This window comes from Anser cygnoides, chromosome 1 (assembly GCF_040182565.1).
Source record: "Anser cygnoides isolate HZ-2024a breed goose chromosome 1, Taihu_goose_T2T_genome, whole genome shotgun sequence".
Taxonomy (NCBI): Eukaryota; Metazoa; Chordata; class Aves; order Anseriformes; family Anatidae; genus Anser; species Anser cygnoides.
The window spans coordinates 104,358,691-104,377,858 of NC_089873.1; the positions used below are offsets into that span (position 1 = coordinate 104,358,691).

Sequence of the window (19,168 nt, forward strand, 5' to 3'; positions counted from 1 at the left end):
GCTGGGATGAGGTGAATGGGATGAGGTTCAACAAGGCCAAGTGCCGGGTCCTGCACTTTGGCCACAACAACCCATGCAACGCTATAGGCTTGGGGCAAATTGGCTAGAAGACTGTGAAGAGGAAAAGGACCTGGGAGTGTTGATCGATGCCTGGCTGAACATGAGCCGACAGTCTGCCCAGGTGGCCAAGAAGGCCAACAGCATCCTGGCCTGTATTAGAAATAGTGTAGCCAGCAGGAGCAGAGAGGTGATCGTCCCCCTGTACTCTACTCTGGTGAGGCTGCACCTTGAGTACTGTGTTCAGTTTTGGGCCCCTCGCTACAAGAAGGACATCGAGGCCCTGGAGCATGTCCAGAGAAGGGCAACAAAACTGGTGAGGGGTCTGGAGCACAAGTCTTATGAGGAGTGGCTGAGGGAGCTGGGCTTGTTTAGCCTGGAGAAGAGGAGGCTCAGGAGAGACCTCATTGCACTCTACAACTTCCTGAAGGGAGGTTGTGATGAGGAGGGGGTCAGCCTCTTCTCCCAGATAACTAATCATAGGACTCAAGGAAATGGCCACAAGTTGCCTGGGGAGATTTAGATTAGGTATCAGGAAAAACTTTTTCTCTCAAAGAGTGGTCAGGAACTGGAACGGCCTGCCCAGGGAGGTGGCGGAGTCACTGTCCCTTGCGGTGTTCAAGAAGAACCTGGACGAGGTGCTATGAGATATGATTTAATAGCTTAGTGGGTAGTATTGGTGATAGGAGGACAGTTGGACTAGATGATCTTGTAGGTCCTTTCCAACCTTGTGTTTCTATGATTTTATGATTGTATGGTATTGGGACCAGTGTTATTTAACATCTTTGTTGGAGATGTGAACAGTGGGATCAAGTGCACCCTCAGCAAGTCTGCAGACAACACCAAGCTGAGTGTTGATATGCTACAAGGAAGGGATGCCATCCAAAGGGATCTGGACAGGCTTGAGTGGTGAGCCCATGCAAACTTCATGAAGTTCAATGAGGCCAAGGGAAAGGTCCTGCACGTGGGTCGGAGCAGTCACAAACATGAATGCAGGCTGGGTGATGAGTGCATTGAGAGCAGCCCTATGGAGAAGAATTTTAGGGGTCTTGTTGGATGGAAAACTGAATATGAGCCAGCAATATGCTGTTGCATCCCAGAAAGCTAACTGTATCCTGAGCTGCATCAAAAGAAGTGTGGCCAGCAGGTCAAGGGAAGTGAGTCTCCCCCTCTACTCTGCTCTCGTGAGACCCTACATAGACTACCGTGTTCAGCTCCGGGGCCCCCAATGCAAGAAGGATATAGGCCTGTTAGAGTGGGTCCAGAGGAGGCCACATAGATGATCAGAGGGCTGGAGCACCTCTCCTATGAAGAATAAACCGAGGGTGTTGGGGTTGTTCAGCCTGGAGAAGAGAAGGATCTGGGAAGACCTTACAGTGGCCTTCCAGTGCCTAAAGGGGGCCTACAGGAAAGCTGGGGAGAGACTCTGTCAAGGAGTGTAGTGATAGGACAAAGGATAACAGTTTTAAACCAAAAGAAGGTGGATTTAGGTTAGATGTAAGGAAGAAATTCTTCACTCTGAGGGTAGTTAGACACTGGAAGAGCTTGCCCAGAGTTGTTTGTGAGACCCCTCTCTGGAAGTGCTGAAGGCCAGGTTGAATGGGGCTTTGAGCAACCTGCTCTAACAGGAGGTGTCCCTGCCCATGGCATGGGGGTTGGAACTAGATGATCTTTAAGGTCTCTTCCACCCAAACCTTTCTAGGATTCTATGATTCTGAATGGGTGCAACTATTTAGTAACTAGTAGACTTACAGTTTTGTAATAAACCTGAAAAAGCAAAGTAAATTGTAGCTCACGTTAAGGTTTTAGTCGATTGGTTATGGGGGCCAGTTGAATCTATACAAGATAAATTTCAGTATGACCATCCTTATAGACACATTGATGGAGGATGGGCTAGATAAGTGAACAGTGAGGTGGACTGAAAAGTGTTTGACCTGGTGGGCTCAGAAAGTGCTGGTCAGAAGAGCTAAATCTGACTAATTGCAGGTCACTAGTGGTATCTGGCAGCAGTCAGCCCTGGTTCTGGTATTGTTTAACTCAACGCTAGGAAGATGAAGCAGGCTCTCTACAAGTCTGCTGATGGTACAAATCTGGCCGACACATCAGACGGCTTTGCTGGCATTCAGAGGTACCTGGACAGGCTGAAGAACTGAGCGGACAAGAACATCATGAAATTCAACAGACAGACCTACAAAGGCCTTATCCTGACAAAGAACAATCCCATGCACCAGTACATTCTTAGGACTGTCTGGAAAGCAGCGCTGCAGGGAATGGTGACCTTGTGATCCTGGTGGACAAAAAGCTGAGCATAAGCCAGCAATGCACCCTAATGCCCCAATGGCAATTAAGGCCAACAGCACCCACGGCTATGTTAGGACAAGTGTCAGCAGAGGGAAGTGATCCTCCTCCTCTACTCAGTATTGGTGAGGCCACATCTAGAGTGTTAGGTGCTGTTCTGGGCTCCCCAGTACAACGGAGACATGGACATAGCAGAGACTTGTGAAGATCCAGTAAGATGATTAAAGGACTAGAACATCCTTCATGCAAGTAAGGGCTGTGACAGCTGAATCTGTCCAGCATGGGGAAGAGAAGACTCAGGGGGATCTTATAAATGTGTGTAACTCTCTGATTGGAGCGTGTAAAGAAGATGGAGCCAGACTCTTCTCAGTGGTGTCTGGTGACAGGAAAAGGAACAGTGGGCACAAACTGAATTGGGAAATTGTCTGAACACAAAATAAATTATTTTTTTTTTTAATTGTGAGGGTGGTTGACCACTGGAACAGATTGTCCAGAGAGGTTGGGGAGTCTCCTTCTGTGGAGATATCAAAACAATAGAGTCCTAGGTAATTTGTTCTAGCTGATCCTGCTTTGAGCAGTGAGGTGTACTAGACAGCCTCCAAAGGTCCTCTCCAACTTCAACTATTCTATGATTCTGTGAAATACAGCCTTCCTAAGATAACTCTGTTTCCCAGCTGGGGAACGGAGAGATCCAGAAGAGATGAAAAGATGATCGTCATCATAGTATGGTGATTTGGGATTAATATCACAGCTGCAAGTCAAAGGTCTGGTTTGATCTGAATAATCATTTTCTGAAAGTGACAAAATGTCTTCCTTCCTTCTTGCACCATGTCCGTTTAGTGGCCACATCATTAACCCCTTCATTCTGAGGTGTAAAACTGTTCAAAGTTAAACTGCTTGAAAGTTTCATTGGCTTGGAAACATACAGAGGTACCTCATCATCTTCACTCTCCAGAATGAGCTGGTTGGGACAAAAGATACAGTGCTTGCTGTGATAAGGTTGGCTGCAAGGGAGAGGTTGTAGCTGGAGGAATCAGAGCCGAAACAACTGGTAGCGAAGGACCTTCTTGCAAGAGAGGTTTTAACTAGAGCTAGCAAGTCATATGCTGGTGAAAAGGCTGTGCATCCCTTGACCAGTAGAAGCCAATAGGAATACGCTTCTTTCAACAGGTCAGTTCATTCAGCTCTCAGATGACTTTCTCAGGGTCTCAGGATTCTCTCAGGAAAGATGGCAGCTGAGAATAGATACAGCTAGAGGAATTGTCTTTGTGGGCTGCTGACAGCCCATGCATCTTTGGGGGAACAGCCCATTTCCGGCCTGCCTTCCTGTTTATGGTCATATGGTCACTTTTTTTTTTTTTTTTTGAGTCTGCATTTATGTGTTTCACAGAACAGATAACATGCCCAGGAGCAGAACTCTCCACAATCCTCGCTCACTTTCCAGTTCCAAACCAAAATACTGAGGCCAAATCTTTTATGTCTGGGCTTTGCCATTTCTGCTAGCAGTCTCTTGATTTCCCAAATCAGGTGTGTTGGAGAGGAACCCTATTGCTACACATTTTAAATGCCTTACCTTTTCTTATAGGGTGGATACATTTTGTGGTATCAGCATTTCAGCTAACCACTTCCAGCTTTTCATCAGTCAAGTTCTTTCTTTAACACACACACACACCCCCAAAAAAAAAGAAAAGATTACGGTTTGTTGAGTACAATCTTCTATGTTTGGTGAACTAAACTGTCTCAGGCTGGGACAGAAGCTTATCTGGATTGATAAGAATCCAGAATGATAAGAAATGGGATTAGATACATGAATGCGCCGATATGTCAAAAGATGAAATGGCTATAAAACAGTAGCTCAGACACCTAATGATATCATGGTGGTGTTTGTATTTATGATTTACATGAAGAAAAAGTCAGTGTTATGCCAATAGGCAAGACATCTGATTTGCTATTGTGATCTTGTGTTGTCTTATGGAAACTATATAATAAAGAATGTGTCTGTGCTTATCACTCCCTAGCTTCCTGTTATTCTTTGACTCGGGACAATATTTTATTTTGACTGTGCTGAAAGGTTTTGTTTGCTTGCTTGGTTGGTTGGTTTTATTTTGCTATTTTACCAGCCAATTGCGTTCTAAAACTTCAAATATGAGTCATCGTAAGCATTTCCTTCAGGGCGGAAAGGGTAGTTTGCATATACATGTACACAGAGGAAAAAAGCAGTTCCTAAAATATTTTGAGCGTTTCTTTTTTTTTCAGTCACTTCAGAGACAGGACTGATGGTTCTCGCTCCCTGACACACCGAAATAGCTGTTTTGCCGGGGTAGGTACAGAATTCTGCTTTCCTCTTCAGCTTGCAGTTTTTTACTGTTCACTTCTAAAAGCCTCTCTTCTCCCTCCAATTCCTGTTTCCATCTTCATAACCGCATAGTAGCCCTCCTAACACTCCGGAAAACATACTGTGGACAGCATTACCGTCTTTACAGCATTCCTTGATTCCCTGCCCTCTTCATACCATCTTCTGTAGCTATATGGGGAGGCAGCCAGATTCAGCTTCTGCAGCACTTTTCTCCAGTTGTTCCTGGTAAAGTTGCTTCTGCATGTAACAACAACATCACAGGAAATTGAACAAACTTGTTAGAATTTTAAGTTAATACCGTAGTTGCCTTCCAGGAACTTATTTCATAGCTTTCTTCATGGGTCACCCTCACCTAAGCCTGTGAGCAATTGTTACAAAAAAGATAAATTACAACGTCTGTTGCAACTATCTCATTTTCTTTGTGGTGAAAGTTTGAACACTTGTGCATCACTCCACATTTAGACTACATGTTATGCAAGAAAGAATTTGATTATTCAGATCTTTTAATACTATTGTAGATTTAGTCCTGCACACAACAATCCCTGACTGGCATCTAAGTACTGGCATGGAGGTTTAAGTAGAATTGGTCTTAGCTGTCTTATTCATGTCTCCTCTGTTGCTTCCGCAGGCTGTATTCAGCTCTCGCCTATGCGGTTTCCTTGCCTTCTAGTAACGCTTTTAGGGACCATACAGCAACAACACTGTCTTCGTTGATTTGGCAAGGGTTTAGTTAACAAGGGTTTTATAACCAGTTCTGTTAATGCCTACAGGATAAATATTAGGCTTTTTCTCTCGGACCTATCTTGTCTTTTCTAGATTTCTACACTTTTCCTTCTTAATTTACTAGTATCTAAGTCCAAGAATGATTGAATAATTAGTATTTCCATTGCCACTTTTCATAGTTTTAAAAACACACTGAATTGTATTGTGGCTCAGTTTTGTTGTCATGCAATAGGACAGCTTTTGACGCCTAATGGGCTCAAGAACATTACTATTGTTCTGTATTTTGTCTTTCTATAACTAAATCTCTGTCATTCTTAAACCACTAATTTCTTGTCTTTCTGCTCATCAAGACTACCTTTTCAAGGATCTAGCAGAGAGCTCAGAACACAGATACATAGGCTAGAAAAGCAAGAAGGAAGTGCTTTACTGAGACTTCCCTAAAAAATATCCTTTAGCAAGCATTGTTGCTGTCCTGTCTGTTCTATTTATGATGTCAAGAAAGTAGAGCAGGGGCCTTTCATTAAAACAAACATTGCTTTCTCAACCTAAACCTATTTCACTGGTTATGCCAGGAAAAGAAACTGTTCATTTTAAAGAGAAAAGGAACTAAAATGCTTCCTGGAACTTAAAAAGGAACTTAAATGTCTTTCTGAAGAAGAAAATTACGTGCAAAGCTGGAAGTCAATCAGGAAAGACACCTGGTGATTGTGTGGGCATGAGTAAAGTGAGAGCTCCATTTTAGAGTGGAGAGTAAAAAGAACCAGACTGAAATCAAAAAGGGTGACAGAAATAGAACATAAGTACATATACAAAATCCCTGTTTGAATAGTGCAACTTACATATCTTAGCCAACATGAGAATGATGAAGCTGTAGAACAGTCAGATCAGTAGAAGTAAGTCTTTAGCACAAACTAGTATAGACTGATGCCTTTGTATCCAGCCAGGTCAGTACTGTTTCCTCAGAGATACTTCAGTACAGATTTAAAAAAAAAAATGGGGAGTATGAATTGCCTACTAATTTGCTTTCTGTTTTACAACTACAGAATGCCTCCACTCCTGATTAATAGCAGTTCACATGAACAGGCTGCTGTACATTATGCACCAGAAACCATTGGCTCCCTTGCTATCTTCATCCTCGTTTTCATCATAGGTATTCCAGGCAATGGGTTGGTTATCTGGGTAGCTGGTCTGAAAATGAAAAGGTCTGTGAACATTGTCTGGTTCCTAAACCTTGCTGTGGCTGACTTCGTGTGCTGCTTATCTTTGCCATTCTACATTGTTCACTTGTCCCTCCATGAACACTGGCCATATGGTTGGTTCCTCTGCAAAATCATTCCATCGATCATAATCTTCACCATGTTTGCTAGTGTTTTTCTGCTCATGGCAATCAGCATTGACCGGTGCCTCCTTGTGATGAAACCTGTCTGGTGTCAAAATCATCGAACGGTGAAATTTATATCACTAGTATGCAGTGGCATATGGATCCTGGCCCTCATTTTCTGCTGTCCTGTCTTTCACTACCGTGAGATCGTCAACAAAGATGGCAAAACTGAGTGTGGGTACAATTTTGGAGATAATGAAATGCTACATTATATGGATGACATTGATCCTATAACTAAGTTATTGGAAGAAAACTCAACTTTAGTACCGACTATCATGTATGCTAGCACCATCTTCACTCATCAGCCTGCTGACAATTATCCAGATTTCCAGGCAAAGAGTATAACCAACAAAGACGCAACCACAGCAGCTCACCATTTGTATGCCTCTGTAGATGTGCACTCCCTATTAACTTCCACTGCCTATCCTGACATCAGGCTATTGGAATCTGGTAGTGATCTACCTAATACTAACTTGTCTGTACCATCCAATGCTGACCTCCATTTAAATCTACTTGACCTTCCTGATGTTTTGCTTGATTTTTACAGTGACTACAGTGGTAATGACTCACTGGGAAATTTTGATGTGTATCATTATCCTGTACCCTTCACCTTAATGATAATAACTAGGGCTGTCTTCGGCTTCATGGTCCCCTTTGTCGTAATGACAGTCTGCTATGCTCTTATTGCTTTCAGAATGCGTGCAAGTCAGTTTCATAAGCCACAAGGCAAGATGCTGCGAACAATCACGCTTGTGGTAGCTGCATTCTTCATCTGTTGGGTTCCATACCATGTAGTTGGGATTCTGTTCCTTGTAGCTACTCCTGGAACAGGACTGAAGTTACTGATCCTCTGGGATCACATCTCTACAGCACTTGCATATGCTAACAGCTGCATAAACCCTCTGCTCTATGTTTTTGTGGGTCGGGACTTCAGGGCAAAGGCACAGCAAACAGTGCAAGGAGTCCTGGAAGGAGCCTTTACTGATGAACCAACACATTCAACCCCTTTCTCCTTCGCCAAAAGCAAGACTTCAACGGACAAGGATGTTAGCAGCACAGTCTAATGCAGGACTTCACCAATGCAGAAAGAGCGAGCTCTGTACATCAATTCTCTGCTTTTTTTTTGCTCCAACACATCTGATCAATCAACGTATCTGCACACAGGGCACTGAGATGGTTCAGATCGCATCAGCAAATGCCCTTTATGTCTTGCGATAAAGAGAGTGGAAGCTGGAAATACCAAGAGTAATAATCTTTTGACAGATGACTCTGGTGAAACAGGAGACCCAGAGTACTTTAAAGTAGGCTTGGTGAACGATTTGTGGTGGGATCATGTAGTTTAACTTCTGAATTGCTAGATAAGGAACTCATCGGTTATTTGCATATGTCTACTATAGATGTTCTGCATCTCCTGTCTCTGATAAAATGCAGATGAAATCAACAATGGTGTCTTTCCTTGGAATCCACCATCCCACCTTTCCTCTCATTTGACTATACTGGGGCCTGAGAGGGTTTTTTCTGAAGACAAACCTAGAGGGAAGCACTACATTTTCTTACAGCAGTACATCAGAACTTGTCCCAGTGAGCTGCATTTAACAGACTTTCATGCCCTGGTAGATGACCAAGATATCTCTTTATCCCAACAAATACATCACTGTACAGTAGTAACTGGCCCAGTTCACACTGTATAACTATGTTCATAAGCATGCACTCACTCACTGTCTCCCCAACATTCACTCCACCAGTAGTCCCAAACTTTCCTTTCTGGAGGTGGCCTGAAACGACCCAAATGTCCGTACAGCATTTTAGGATATCACAAGCAGAATTTGAGCAGCTGCCTTCACTGATGAACTAGATTAGATGGCTGCTGGACTATCACGCAGTTGGGAAAACTTTGGAATTGAGAAGTGATAACCTCTAGTCTGACTCCCAGGAAGGTGGAGAACTAGCCTCTTTCAGCTCAGTCATGTCCTGTTCTCTAGAAGAGAGATGTGCTTATGTCTTTATTGTAGGGGAGGATAAAAATTGCTTCCAATCAGACTTTTTAGGGGTGTTCCCCAGGCTTGAATGTTCCCTGCTCCTTATTAAGCACTCTAAGGATGTGGTTTAAGGAGTAAGGTCAATAAATGCTATGACAAGCAACTAAGCCACGGTATAGTTTCCATTGCCTTTCTGGAAAATGTGTGAGTTGAAAGACTCACTGATTGCAGTTTTGGGAAGACAGGCAGCTACAGGGACTTTTGAGTCTTTCTCCTGCAACCTAAACTTCTTAGGTTGTCAATGTACATACAGGTGCAAGCTGCTAAGTTAGAATTTGGGTGTGGACATGGCTATTTCCAAGGTAGCTGGTAACAAGGTAACTGGCAATTTTCCAAGCCCACCTGTCAGGCACCGCCATAAGAAATTCAATACTGGCACCAAAACAGTTAAACCATAAACATTCACTTTTTCTTTTTATTAAGAAAGCATGCACAAAAATAAACTTGTGAGACCACACCCCTCTCTCCCTGACCATTGAACAAAACATTGTGGGCCACACCACTGCGGAAGGGCCTGCAAGAGCTCCCCAGGACAGGCTTGCATCCCTTCGCTCCCCGCAGGCTGGTACCAGCTTGCAGCAGAGCTCCGTGTAGCCAACCCGATGCCTTCCCACACACTAACAATGCACATTTATTTCAGGGACAGAGGAATGAGGCTAATTTGCACACTGACCGGCACATATTTACATATGCAAATGAAGAGCGATTGAATATGCAAATGAGGCAAATATGCAAATGAGGAGCACTTGGATATGCAGAAGGAGCCATCTTTCTTGTTTTTTCTTCTGGTGGTTTCAGATATCCACAGGGCCGGCTCTCAGTAACATCCTCTGCAAAGCACTAACTGGCACCAACAAGAGGTTGTCTCTGGTGCCACATTCCACAGAAAACCAATCACACATGCTTCCAAGTTGTGTCGTTCCCATCCCGAGGCAGCAGAGATAACAGCTGACTCCATGTTGAAGTTGGTTCTGGAATTCCTCATTTCTCTTGGAAACACTCAACGATGAACTCCCCCCACACACACACTTAAAAAAGAAAAAAAAAAAAAAGAAAAAAAGTCCCATCCCCCCCCTCCCCAATACAATGAGACTCTGTCCACTTCCCTGACAAAGATCCAATTGGTTCATCCCTACAGCAAATTTAAAAAGCAATGTTAGTTCCCCACCTTCCTTCAGTCAGAGTAGAGGTTATTACCTCCTCTGCCCCAGGTACGTCAAGCCGCCATGATATTTTGTGTGTCTTGTTCCCTTCATTGGTAAACAGGGAATAAAGTCTGGGGGGAGGCTTTATAAAACATGTAAAGGAAACAAAAGGTTTGACAGAACAGAGCCATACCAGCAAAAAGGGGAACAAAGGACACAGTTTAGGAGAGGAGACATCTCAACACTCACTCCTGCTCCTGCACCTTTTCTGCCTTCCTGATTTGCAAGTGCCAACAGAACCCATCAATTGGGATTTACACTCTATTCCATCATCTATCTCCCCAGCTGAACTGCAAGGGTTTGACCCACCCTCCTCATTTTATACTGTACTATACTCCGGCTGTTCAGTTTAACAATCTGCCCCACTTCGTCCTCTCTTCTAATGCATCTCTTACAAAAATCACTTGTAAGGGCCTCCCACTTACTTGACCAGAGGGTTCAAGCCCCTTGACCAGAAGTCCCCTAATTCACCTCTGTTCTGAGCAGCAGCTTCCTCTTCCCACCGTTCGCCCGTTCACAAAGTGGAACCACTGACTAAGAATTTACACCTATGCAGCAAGACACCTGTCGTCATTTTCAAGCCACAGGCAAGGACAGTCTCCAAAAAAGTGCAAGGGGGAGAGGGCCAAATAACAACTGAACAAACTGAACAAATACTGATAGTGAGAAAACTTCTGAATTTGTATATGCAAGTGAGAGTCTCACTGCGTATTTTGAAAAAAGGCTTGAAGGGTTGGTTGTGGGGGGTGAAATTAAAAGCTTTGGGGAACAGACTTCGCTGCATCGTGACACCCCCTGACTGCTTCTTTTACCTGATGGGTATGCAGACTTCACCTTCCTGGAGACTGCAAAAGGCAGTGTACAAAACAGGTCAGGATTCCCTCAAAACCGTTCTTGGTCCTCACAGATGGCACTGCATTCTGAAACCTGCATCTGCTACATTCTCATTTCTCCAAACTCAGGTCTTCCCTCCCAGCTCAGCTCTGTTCTCCCTACTTCAGAGATTACCCTCTCTTTGTACTTGGGATATCTACTACTTTTCTTGCTTTTTCTGCGGGTGCGAGAAAGTTCACAGAGCTAAGATCACCCCTCCAGTGTCCCTTTAGCCCCCGACCTTTACAACATTTAAGAAACAACATAACTACAGGCTCCCAGGGTCCACTAGACTCTCTCACTCCGGTAGCCAATATAACAGATTCACTGGCCACCTTGAAGGGAAAGAGGGATTGTTAAACGCAAAATGATGGAGGCAGAGAAAGATGCACTCGAGGATTCAACCTTCCGAGGTCTTTTCGTGGCACCAAGGAACCATCTTTCTGCCCTCCATAGGGCACCACGCAACATGAAAGAGTCAATCTGATGCGTCCGAGGCCACCAGAGGAGGGGAAGGGCTGTGCTCAATTATTGATAATAACAATAATAATAATAATAATAATAAACAAAAGAAGAAAAAAGATAAAACAGGACGCAAGGAAGGATTATCTTCGGCAGCATCTTGCGGTGGCTTCTCTGGCGGAGATAGAGAATATATATCTATATACAGGCAAGGTAGGGAGGCTGGGGAAGGTGGTGCAGCACCATTCACCCCATGTCCCCCTCGCCTCCCGCGTCCTTCACAAAGGACGGGCTCTTAAGTCTGTAACTCGCTAAGTGATCAAGTCCCAGTCGAAATCATCGGGGATTTCCTCATTGGCACCTGGAGGAGGCCCTGGAGGCCGAGGGACCAGATGGTGAGCTGAGCCAAAAAAAAAAGAGAGAGAGAAAGGGAAAGAACAGTTAGAAGAAAAAACGTTGTACTTTTTTACAGCAGGCCTTTGGCCAAAGAAATCATAGAAGCATTGTGGACTTCTTTCCAACAGTTTAACAAGCAAGAACACTATTGGCATGAATTTCTTACCGTCAGACAGCACCTACTAATGCCTGTAGGTGGTGTGCTGTGAAATTCTCCACAGCAGCTTCTATAGAGGTTCAGTCTCAGCTTCCTTAACTTTCCTCCCAGCTAATTGCTGATAGAATACAAAGGACTTCGGCCACAGAAACTTCTCATGTAATTTTTCCTTCGAGCAACCAACTGAAGGTGAGACTGGACTGTAAGATGATTTATGTGAGGTGAAAAAAAATTATTTTTTTTTCCTTGAAATTCTAAACCCTGCCAGAGCACTAATGGAGGGTCCCTTGCAGTCCAATCTCTCTCTACCCTCAGTGCTTCATCAGAGAAGCACTTTGTTTTGGGAGAAATGCATAGAGGACTTGGGAACCAGTTCTTGCATTTGTGATATTATGAAGAGGCTACCAAGCCTGGTGGGGTCTGAAGACTACCATCCATTCCTACTCTTTCATGTAGGATCAAATGAGACTGCAACAAAGAGATTCTGAAATATAAAAAAGGACATTATGTCCCTCAGAAAGATGTTGAAGTGATCAGAAGTGCAAGTAGCGTTCTCCTCTATCCTCCCAGTTGGTGACTGGGACCCAAGAAGGAGGAGATGAATGGACCGAGTGAACAATTGGCTGCGAGGCTGGTGTTAAGCTCAAGGTCCTACAAGCTCAGAGGTACTTTTGAGAGACTGGGCACACTGACACTAGATGAGGCGCACCTGGCCAGGTGGGGCAAGAGTGTTCTGGGCAGCAAGCTGGCTGGCCTTATTAGCAGGGCTTTAAACTAGATGCGGCAGGGGAAGGGGACATACCTCTGAGTGATGGAAGTGAACCTGGGAACACTGTCTCTTTAGGAAACAACAGAGAAATACTGGAGAACTGTCCCCAAGCAGTTAGGAAGGGTTCCTCTGAAAATGCAATGAGACCAATAGCCCAGCTGAAGTGCCTCTACACCAACGCACACAGCATGGGAAACAAGGGGGAGTTGGAAACAATGGTGCAATTAGAAAAATATGACCTGATTGCTATCGTGGAATCATGATGGGACAAATCACGTAACTGGAACACTGGAATAGAGGACTACAAGCTTTCCAGAAGAGATGGGCAGGGAAGGAAGGGCGGGTGTGTTGTGCTCTGTGGTAGGGAATGGATTGATTGTGAAGAGAAACCTCTGAGGAGCAGCCATGTGTAGTGGGTTTACGTGGCAAGGTTTTGGTAGCAGGGGGCCATAGGGGTGGCTTCTGTGAGAAGGATCTAGAAGCTGCCCCATGTTAGGTAAGGGCCCCACTGCTGACCAGAGCCAAGCCAATAAGCGATGTTGTTTTGCGCCTCTGTGAGAGCATATTTAAGACAGGGAAAAAAAACGCTGCACCACACAGCAGCTGAGAGAGAGAGGAGTGAGGAACAGCCTTGCAGGCGCCAAGGTCTGTAAAGAAGAAGGGAGAGAGGTGCTCCAGGCGCCGGAGCAGAAGTCCCCTGCGGTTTGTGGTGAGGACCATGGTGAAGCAGGCTGTCCCCCTGCAGCACCACAGTGGAGCAGGATTCCACGCTGCAGCCCGTGGAGGAGACCATGGTGGAGCAGGTGGACCTGCACTGACGGAGGCTACGGCCTGTGGAAGACCCCTGCCGGAGCAGATTCCGGGCCGGACCTGTAGCCCGTGGAGAGGAGCCCACGCAGGAGCAGGGGGTCTGGGGGGCGCTGCTGCCTGTGGGGGACCCAGGTTGGAGCAGTTTGCTCCTGAGGGATGGACCCCGTGGTACAGACCCATATCTGGAGCAGTTCTTGAAGAGCTGCTGCCTGTGGGCAGCCCACGCCGGATCAGTTCAGCAAGGACTGCATCCCGTGGGAGGGACCCCACAGCACAGGGGACGAGAGTGACCAAGAAGGAGCGGCAGAGAAGAAGCGCTATAGACTGACCATAGCCCCCATTCCCCCTGTTCCCCTGCGCCGCTTGGGGGGAGGAGGTGGAAGAGGGTGGATGGGGGGGAAGGTGCTTTTGGTTTCTTTCCTTTGTTTCTCACTTCTCTAGCTTGTTAGTAATAGGCAATAAATCTTACTGTCTCCCTGTGCTGAGTCTGTTTTGCCCGTCACGATAATTACTGTGCGATCTCCTCGTCCTTATCTCAACCCTTGAGCCCTTTTCATCATATTTTCTCCCCGTTCCTCTTTCAGGAGGGGGAGTGAGAGAGTGGTTGTGGTGGAGTTCAGCCACCCACCCGAGTAAAACCACCACACCATGGACAGGTTGAGAGCTTGTGGGTGAAAGTTAGGGACCGGAACAATAAAGAGCACCTTGTGTTGGGGCCTACTACAGGCTGCCTGATCAAGGGGAGCCTGCTGATGAGGCCGCCTTCTTGCTTCAACTACAAGAAGCGTCATGCTTGCACACTCTCATCCTGATGGGGAACTTCAACCACACAGATGTCTGCTGGAAAAGCCACACAGCAGGCTGTAAGCAATCCAGGAGACTCCTAGAATGCGTTGAGGAGAACTTCCTGGTCCATTTATTAGACAAACCTATCAGAGGAGAAGAGTTACTGGACCTGATGCTTACCAGTGCAGATGAATTCTTTAAAGAAGTTAAGATTGGAGGCAGTCTGGGCTGCAGTGACCACACCTTGGTTGAGTTTGTAGTCTCAGGGAACATGGGCCTGGCAAAGAGCAAAGTCAGGACCCTGAACTTCCAAAGAGCAAACTTCCAGCTATTTAAAGGCCTAGTGGATGAGATCCCCTGGAACACCGTCCTTAGGGACAAAGGAGCTGAACAGAGCTTACAATTCTTCAAGGATGTTTTTCTGAAGAGCACAAGAACTCTCCATCCACCTGTCTAAAAAAAAGTGAGCAGGGAGGACAGAAAACCAGGATGGCTGCACAAGGACCTGCTGGTTAAACAGGTGCAAGGAAGAAATGCATAGGCAGTGGCATGAGGCAGGGACATGTGGCCTGGGAAGAGTACACAGATGCTGTCTGGATGTGCGGGGATGGGATTAGGAAACCCAAGGCACGGATGGAACTGAGCTTGGCAAGGGATGCAAAGAATAACAAGAAGGGATTCTATAGGTACATTGGCCAGAAAAGAAAGGTCAAGGAGAGTGTTCCCCCTCTGATGACCAAGAAGGGTGAACGGGTAACAACACACATGGAGACAGCTGAGGTACTTAACAGCTTGGCTACAGTCTTCACTGCCAGTCAGGCTTCGCATGTCTCCTATTTCCCTGAACCTGTAGATGAGGGCTGGGGAGCAGAGTCCCTCCCACCGTAAGCAAAGAGCAGGTTCGAGACCACCTGATGAAACTAAACAAGTACAAGTCTATGGGGCCTGACGACATGCATCCCAGGGTCCTGAGGGAACTGGTTGATGGAGTTGCCATGCCACTCTTTGTCATATTTGAAAAATCTGGGCAGTTGGGTGAGGTCCCTTGTGACTGGAGGTGGCTTGAAGGTTGCACTCAGAGAGTGGTGGTCAATGGCTCTGTGTCCAGATGGAGGCCAGTGACGAGTGGTGCCCCTCAGGGGTCTGTCCTGGGACCGGTACTGTTGAGTATCTTTATCGACACAGACAGTGGGGTCGAGTGCAGCCTCAGCAAGTTTGCAGATGACACTGAGCTGAGTGGTGCAGTCAGTACAACCAAAGGAAGGGATGCCGTCCAAAGGGACCTGGACAAGCTTGAGAAGTGCACCCACGTGAACTTAATGAGGTTCAACAAGTCCAAGTGCAAGGTGCTGCACCTGGGTCAGGGCAATCCCAGACATGAAGACAGACTGGGAGAAGCACTCACTGAGAGCAGCCCTACAGAGAAGGACTTGCGGGTTCTGGTGGATGGAAAGCTTGACATGAGCCAGCAGTGCTCACTTGCAGCCCAGAAGGCCAATGGCATCCTGGGCTGCATCAACAGAGATGTGGCCAGCAGGGCAAGGGAAGTGATTGTCCCTCTCTGCTCTGCCCTTGTGAGGCCCTATCTGGAGTACTGTGTCCAGATTTGGGGCCCCCAGCACAAGAAAGATGTGGATCTGTTAGAACAGGTCCAGAGGAGGGCTACACAGATGATCAAGGGGCCGGAGTACCTCTCCTATGAAGAACGGCTGAGAGAGCTGGGGATGTTCAGCATGGAGAAGAGAAGGCTCTGGAGTGATCTCACTGTGACCTTTCAGTACTTAAAGGGGACTTACAAAAAGATAAAGAGAAACTCTGCTCAATCAGATAATGACAGGATGAGGGGCAATGGTTTTAAACTAAAAGAGGGGAGATTTAGATTAGAGGTTAGGAGGAAATTCTTCACTCAGAGGGTGGTGAGGCACTGGAACAGGTTGCTCAGAGAGGCTATGGTTGCCTCATCCCTGGAGGTGTTCAAGACCAGGTTGGATGAGGCCCTGGGCAACCTGATCTAGCAGGTGGCATCCCTGCCCATGGAAGGCGGGTTGGAACTGGATGTTCTTTAAGGTCCCTTCCAACCCAAGCTGTTCTGTGATTCTCTGTTTTTTCAATGTTCTGTGCTATAAATATGCCTTAACATTGCCTCTTACCTGGTCGATTATATCCTGGAGAATCCTGGGTGGAAATCTGGTACATAGGAGATGGCCCGGAGAAGAGATGGGGAGGCTGGGGCTGACCATAGGAGTTCACTGTGGAATGAAGTAAAACAAGCTATTAATGTTCTGGTCAGCTGTCTTGGTCCTGACTGGGTTGCAGCTCAGCCATAAAGCAACCCATTCAAACCTATGGGATACTGAGGTGGTGTTCAGTTGCTGGATCCTAACCACAAGCTATAGCTTGGTCAAGGATCTTGTTCTTGGCACCTGCAGGAGTTTCTCTTATTAGTAAAGATTTTTTTTCCATTGAAAAATGTCAGAAGATGGCTCAATATTTATTTTTTTGAACTCATTTAGTTTAGCAGTAGGCAACACACACCATCACAGTTGTACCAAGACCATGTTATCCTCTGCACTCAGCTCAGAGAGCATCCTCTTACTTTTTGTCAGGTCATTTCTTCTCTGAAGTGAGAGAGAAAGCTTTCTGTTTTACAGCTCCTGCCATCCAGAACAGCAAACTCTAAATCTTACCATTACCAAACAAAACAAACAAACAAAAAAACCCTTCCCCTTCTCTTTTTCCAGGTTAATCTTTTCCAGGTTAATCTAATTTCTGTCTGGACAGGTAGCCTTTCAGCAGTACGCATCACATAATAATGGTGTATCCAGGCCGTAAACATAGGACATCATAATTCTTTAAAGTCAGAGGAGACTGAGTTGGTATGGACGGCTTCTGACAGCCCAGCCCTGAACTGCTTGGTGCTGCACTGACTAGCAAGGTGGCAAGTAATTTAGGATATTCAGAGAACTGCACCTTCATTAGCATGGCATTTCAGTTTCCATCCCAGTTACCTTGGTTCATGGATTGCTCCTGTTTGCCACTGTTCAGGGCACAAGAATCAGAGATTCGAGGGGGCTGCTGCGGGCCGACCAGATGAGGGAGCTGACCAGTCTGGGTAAGGAAGTGATTAAGGGAGTCACAGAGGTTGGCAATATGGTGTTGATCCAGCGTCCAGTTCTTCCGCTCAGCCTGGCGCAGACTCTCCATCAGCTCTGCAGAGTACAAGAACGGTGTCAAAGACAGCACTAACACTGCAGTCTTCCCTGTAAAGAGTTTTTGTTTTCCACCTCTAAATCTCACCTTCCCCCCACAAACCCAACTTCACCGCTTTTAATCGGTAACTGGACTACTAGAGAGCCCCCTTTTTAAGGTGTTGTCTCACTGACTCAGGTAAGGGAGGGAGGGAGGAGCAGAAGGGAAAAAATCTTGGTTAGGTTTCTGACATCTATAAATTAATACTTCCTGCCCAAAATTTCTACAGCATTCAAGTGCTTTAGGGTCTTTAATAGAACCCATGAAACAGGACCCCTCATTTTACAAATGGAAGAGTTGAGTCACTGAGAAATCAACAAACTTGACAAAGCTAAACTGAAAAAGAATCCAGAACACTGTGCACAGCACTCCCAAATTTTATAGATTACAGTCCCTAGTCACTAAGTGACTAGACCTCATCACTAGGCCAACACTGACCTGAGAATTGGGAGTGCTCAATGCTAGACCAGTTCAGCCGGTTTACCATCTTGAAGCTTTCCTTCAGGGAATCAATGTTGGAGCACCAATCAGGGGGAAATGCTGGAATGAAATAGGTAAAAAATTGTTACAGTACAGAATACACTTTCCCTCCATCCCTTAATACAAAATGACTGTCCACTCTTCACCAAGGATCCTAATGCTATAGTAGCTAGAAAACCTTTTTTCTCTTGGAAGACCAGGTGTGGTGCCTCCCTTTTCATTTAGTCCCTGACTTTATTCTCCATCCCTAAACACAATCCCAAACCCAGTGTGACTGTATCCCTCTTTCCTTCAGTAAGGCGACAATTTCCCTTTCAGATTTCAATCATAATCATTTTCACCCTTTTTCTACTCACACTGCAGGTACCACTTAGGGAAAGCTCACTTGTGGAATTTGTCTGAGGGCTCCCCATTGCTCTGTTTTCCCCAGCTGTTCTTTCCATCAACCCTGACTTACCAAAGCCAGCATTGTTGATTGAAGCCTGTGACTGCTGCTGCTGCTGGTGCTGATGTGGCTGCTGCTGTGGGTGGGAGTGTGGGTGATGTTGTTGATGCTGGTGGTAGCCTCCATGCTGCATTGGAGGAGGGTGCATGGACATCACTGGTGGAGGGACATAACTTTCACCACCCTGCTGCTTTCCCCCTTGGGACGGGCAACCGTCTGGGGTTGGAGTGTGGAGTGGGGGAGCAGCACCCACTGCTGAGGGACCCTGCTGCTGCTGCTGCTGCTGGTACATGTAGTAGTTGTGGTTGGAGGGTTGCATGTCACCAAGGAGAGAAGAGAAACCTGTGCAGTGAAAGAGGAGGGAGCTTTAAGAGCTGTTTGAATCAGACCTCTGATTAAATTATCCATCTCTAATTTCACACTGCTCATCCTGCTATTTATGAAGCTTTTGGAATGCCCTCTGGAGGCTGCCAACAATTAGCACCTTTATAGTTATGTTCTCACTGTGCTCCAGGTCCTGTTCAAAACAAAAGGCTCTAAAAGAAAGCCCCAGCAGAAGTTAACCTTTTAGTACAGTGTTAGGCACCTAAATGCCTCCTTGGATTTTTCCTATATACACCAGGTAACACGGGTTTTCTGGAAATTTCATGCCCATATTGTTTTCCTAGAAATGACCACAAGC

The 19,168-nt window shown here is 45.9% G+C and overlaps 2 protein-coding genes across 3 annotated transcripts in view; one reads left to right on the plus strand and one right to left on the minus strand.

Moving 5' to 3' along the window:
* The first annotated feature begins 4,535 nt into the window (after positions 1 to 4,535).
* Positions 4,536 to 9,465, plus strand: C3AR1 (complement C3a receptor 1). The gene is made up of 2 exons (XM_013199883.3): positions 4,536 to 4,675; positions 6,478 to 9,465. The coding sequence occupies exon 2, from the start codon at positions 6,479 to 6,481 to the stop codon at positions 7,877 to 7,879; it is 1,401 nt and encodes a 466-aa protein (XP_013055337.3). The 5' UTR covers positions 4,536 to 4,675; position 6,478; the 3' UTR covers positions 7,880 to 9,465.
* Positions 9,466 to 9,627: 162 nt separating this feature from the next.
* Positions 9,628 to 19,168, minus strand: part of FOXJ2 (forkhead box J2) — a 32,445-nt gene continuing 22,904 nt past the window's right edge. For both annotated transcript variants that reach the window (XM_013199879.3, XM_048052973.2), the window contains exons 7-11: positions 18,499 to 18,828; positions 18,000 to 18,101; positions 17,321 to 17,521; positions 16,463 to 16,561; positions 9,628 to 11,794 (exon numbers count right to left, since the gene is read on the minus strand). In XM_013199879.3, the coding sequence (XP_013055333.1) occupies positions 11,706 to 11,794; positions 16,463 to 16,561; positions 17,321 to 17,521; positions 18,000 to 18,101; positions 18,499 to 18,828 (821 nt within the window). In that variant the 3' untranslated portion in view covers positions 9,628 to 11,705. The remainder of the gene's footprint in view (positions 11,795 to 16,462; positions 16,562 to 17,320; positions 17,522 to 17,999; positions 18,102 to 18,498; positions 18,829 to 19,168) is intronic.

Bases quoted from the DNA above. Each gene is read 5' to 3' on its own strand.
- C3AR1 (XM_013199883.3), top strand. From the start codon at position 6,479: ATGCCTCCACTCCTGATTAATAGCAGTTCACATGAACAGGCTGCTGTA.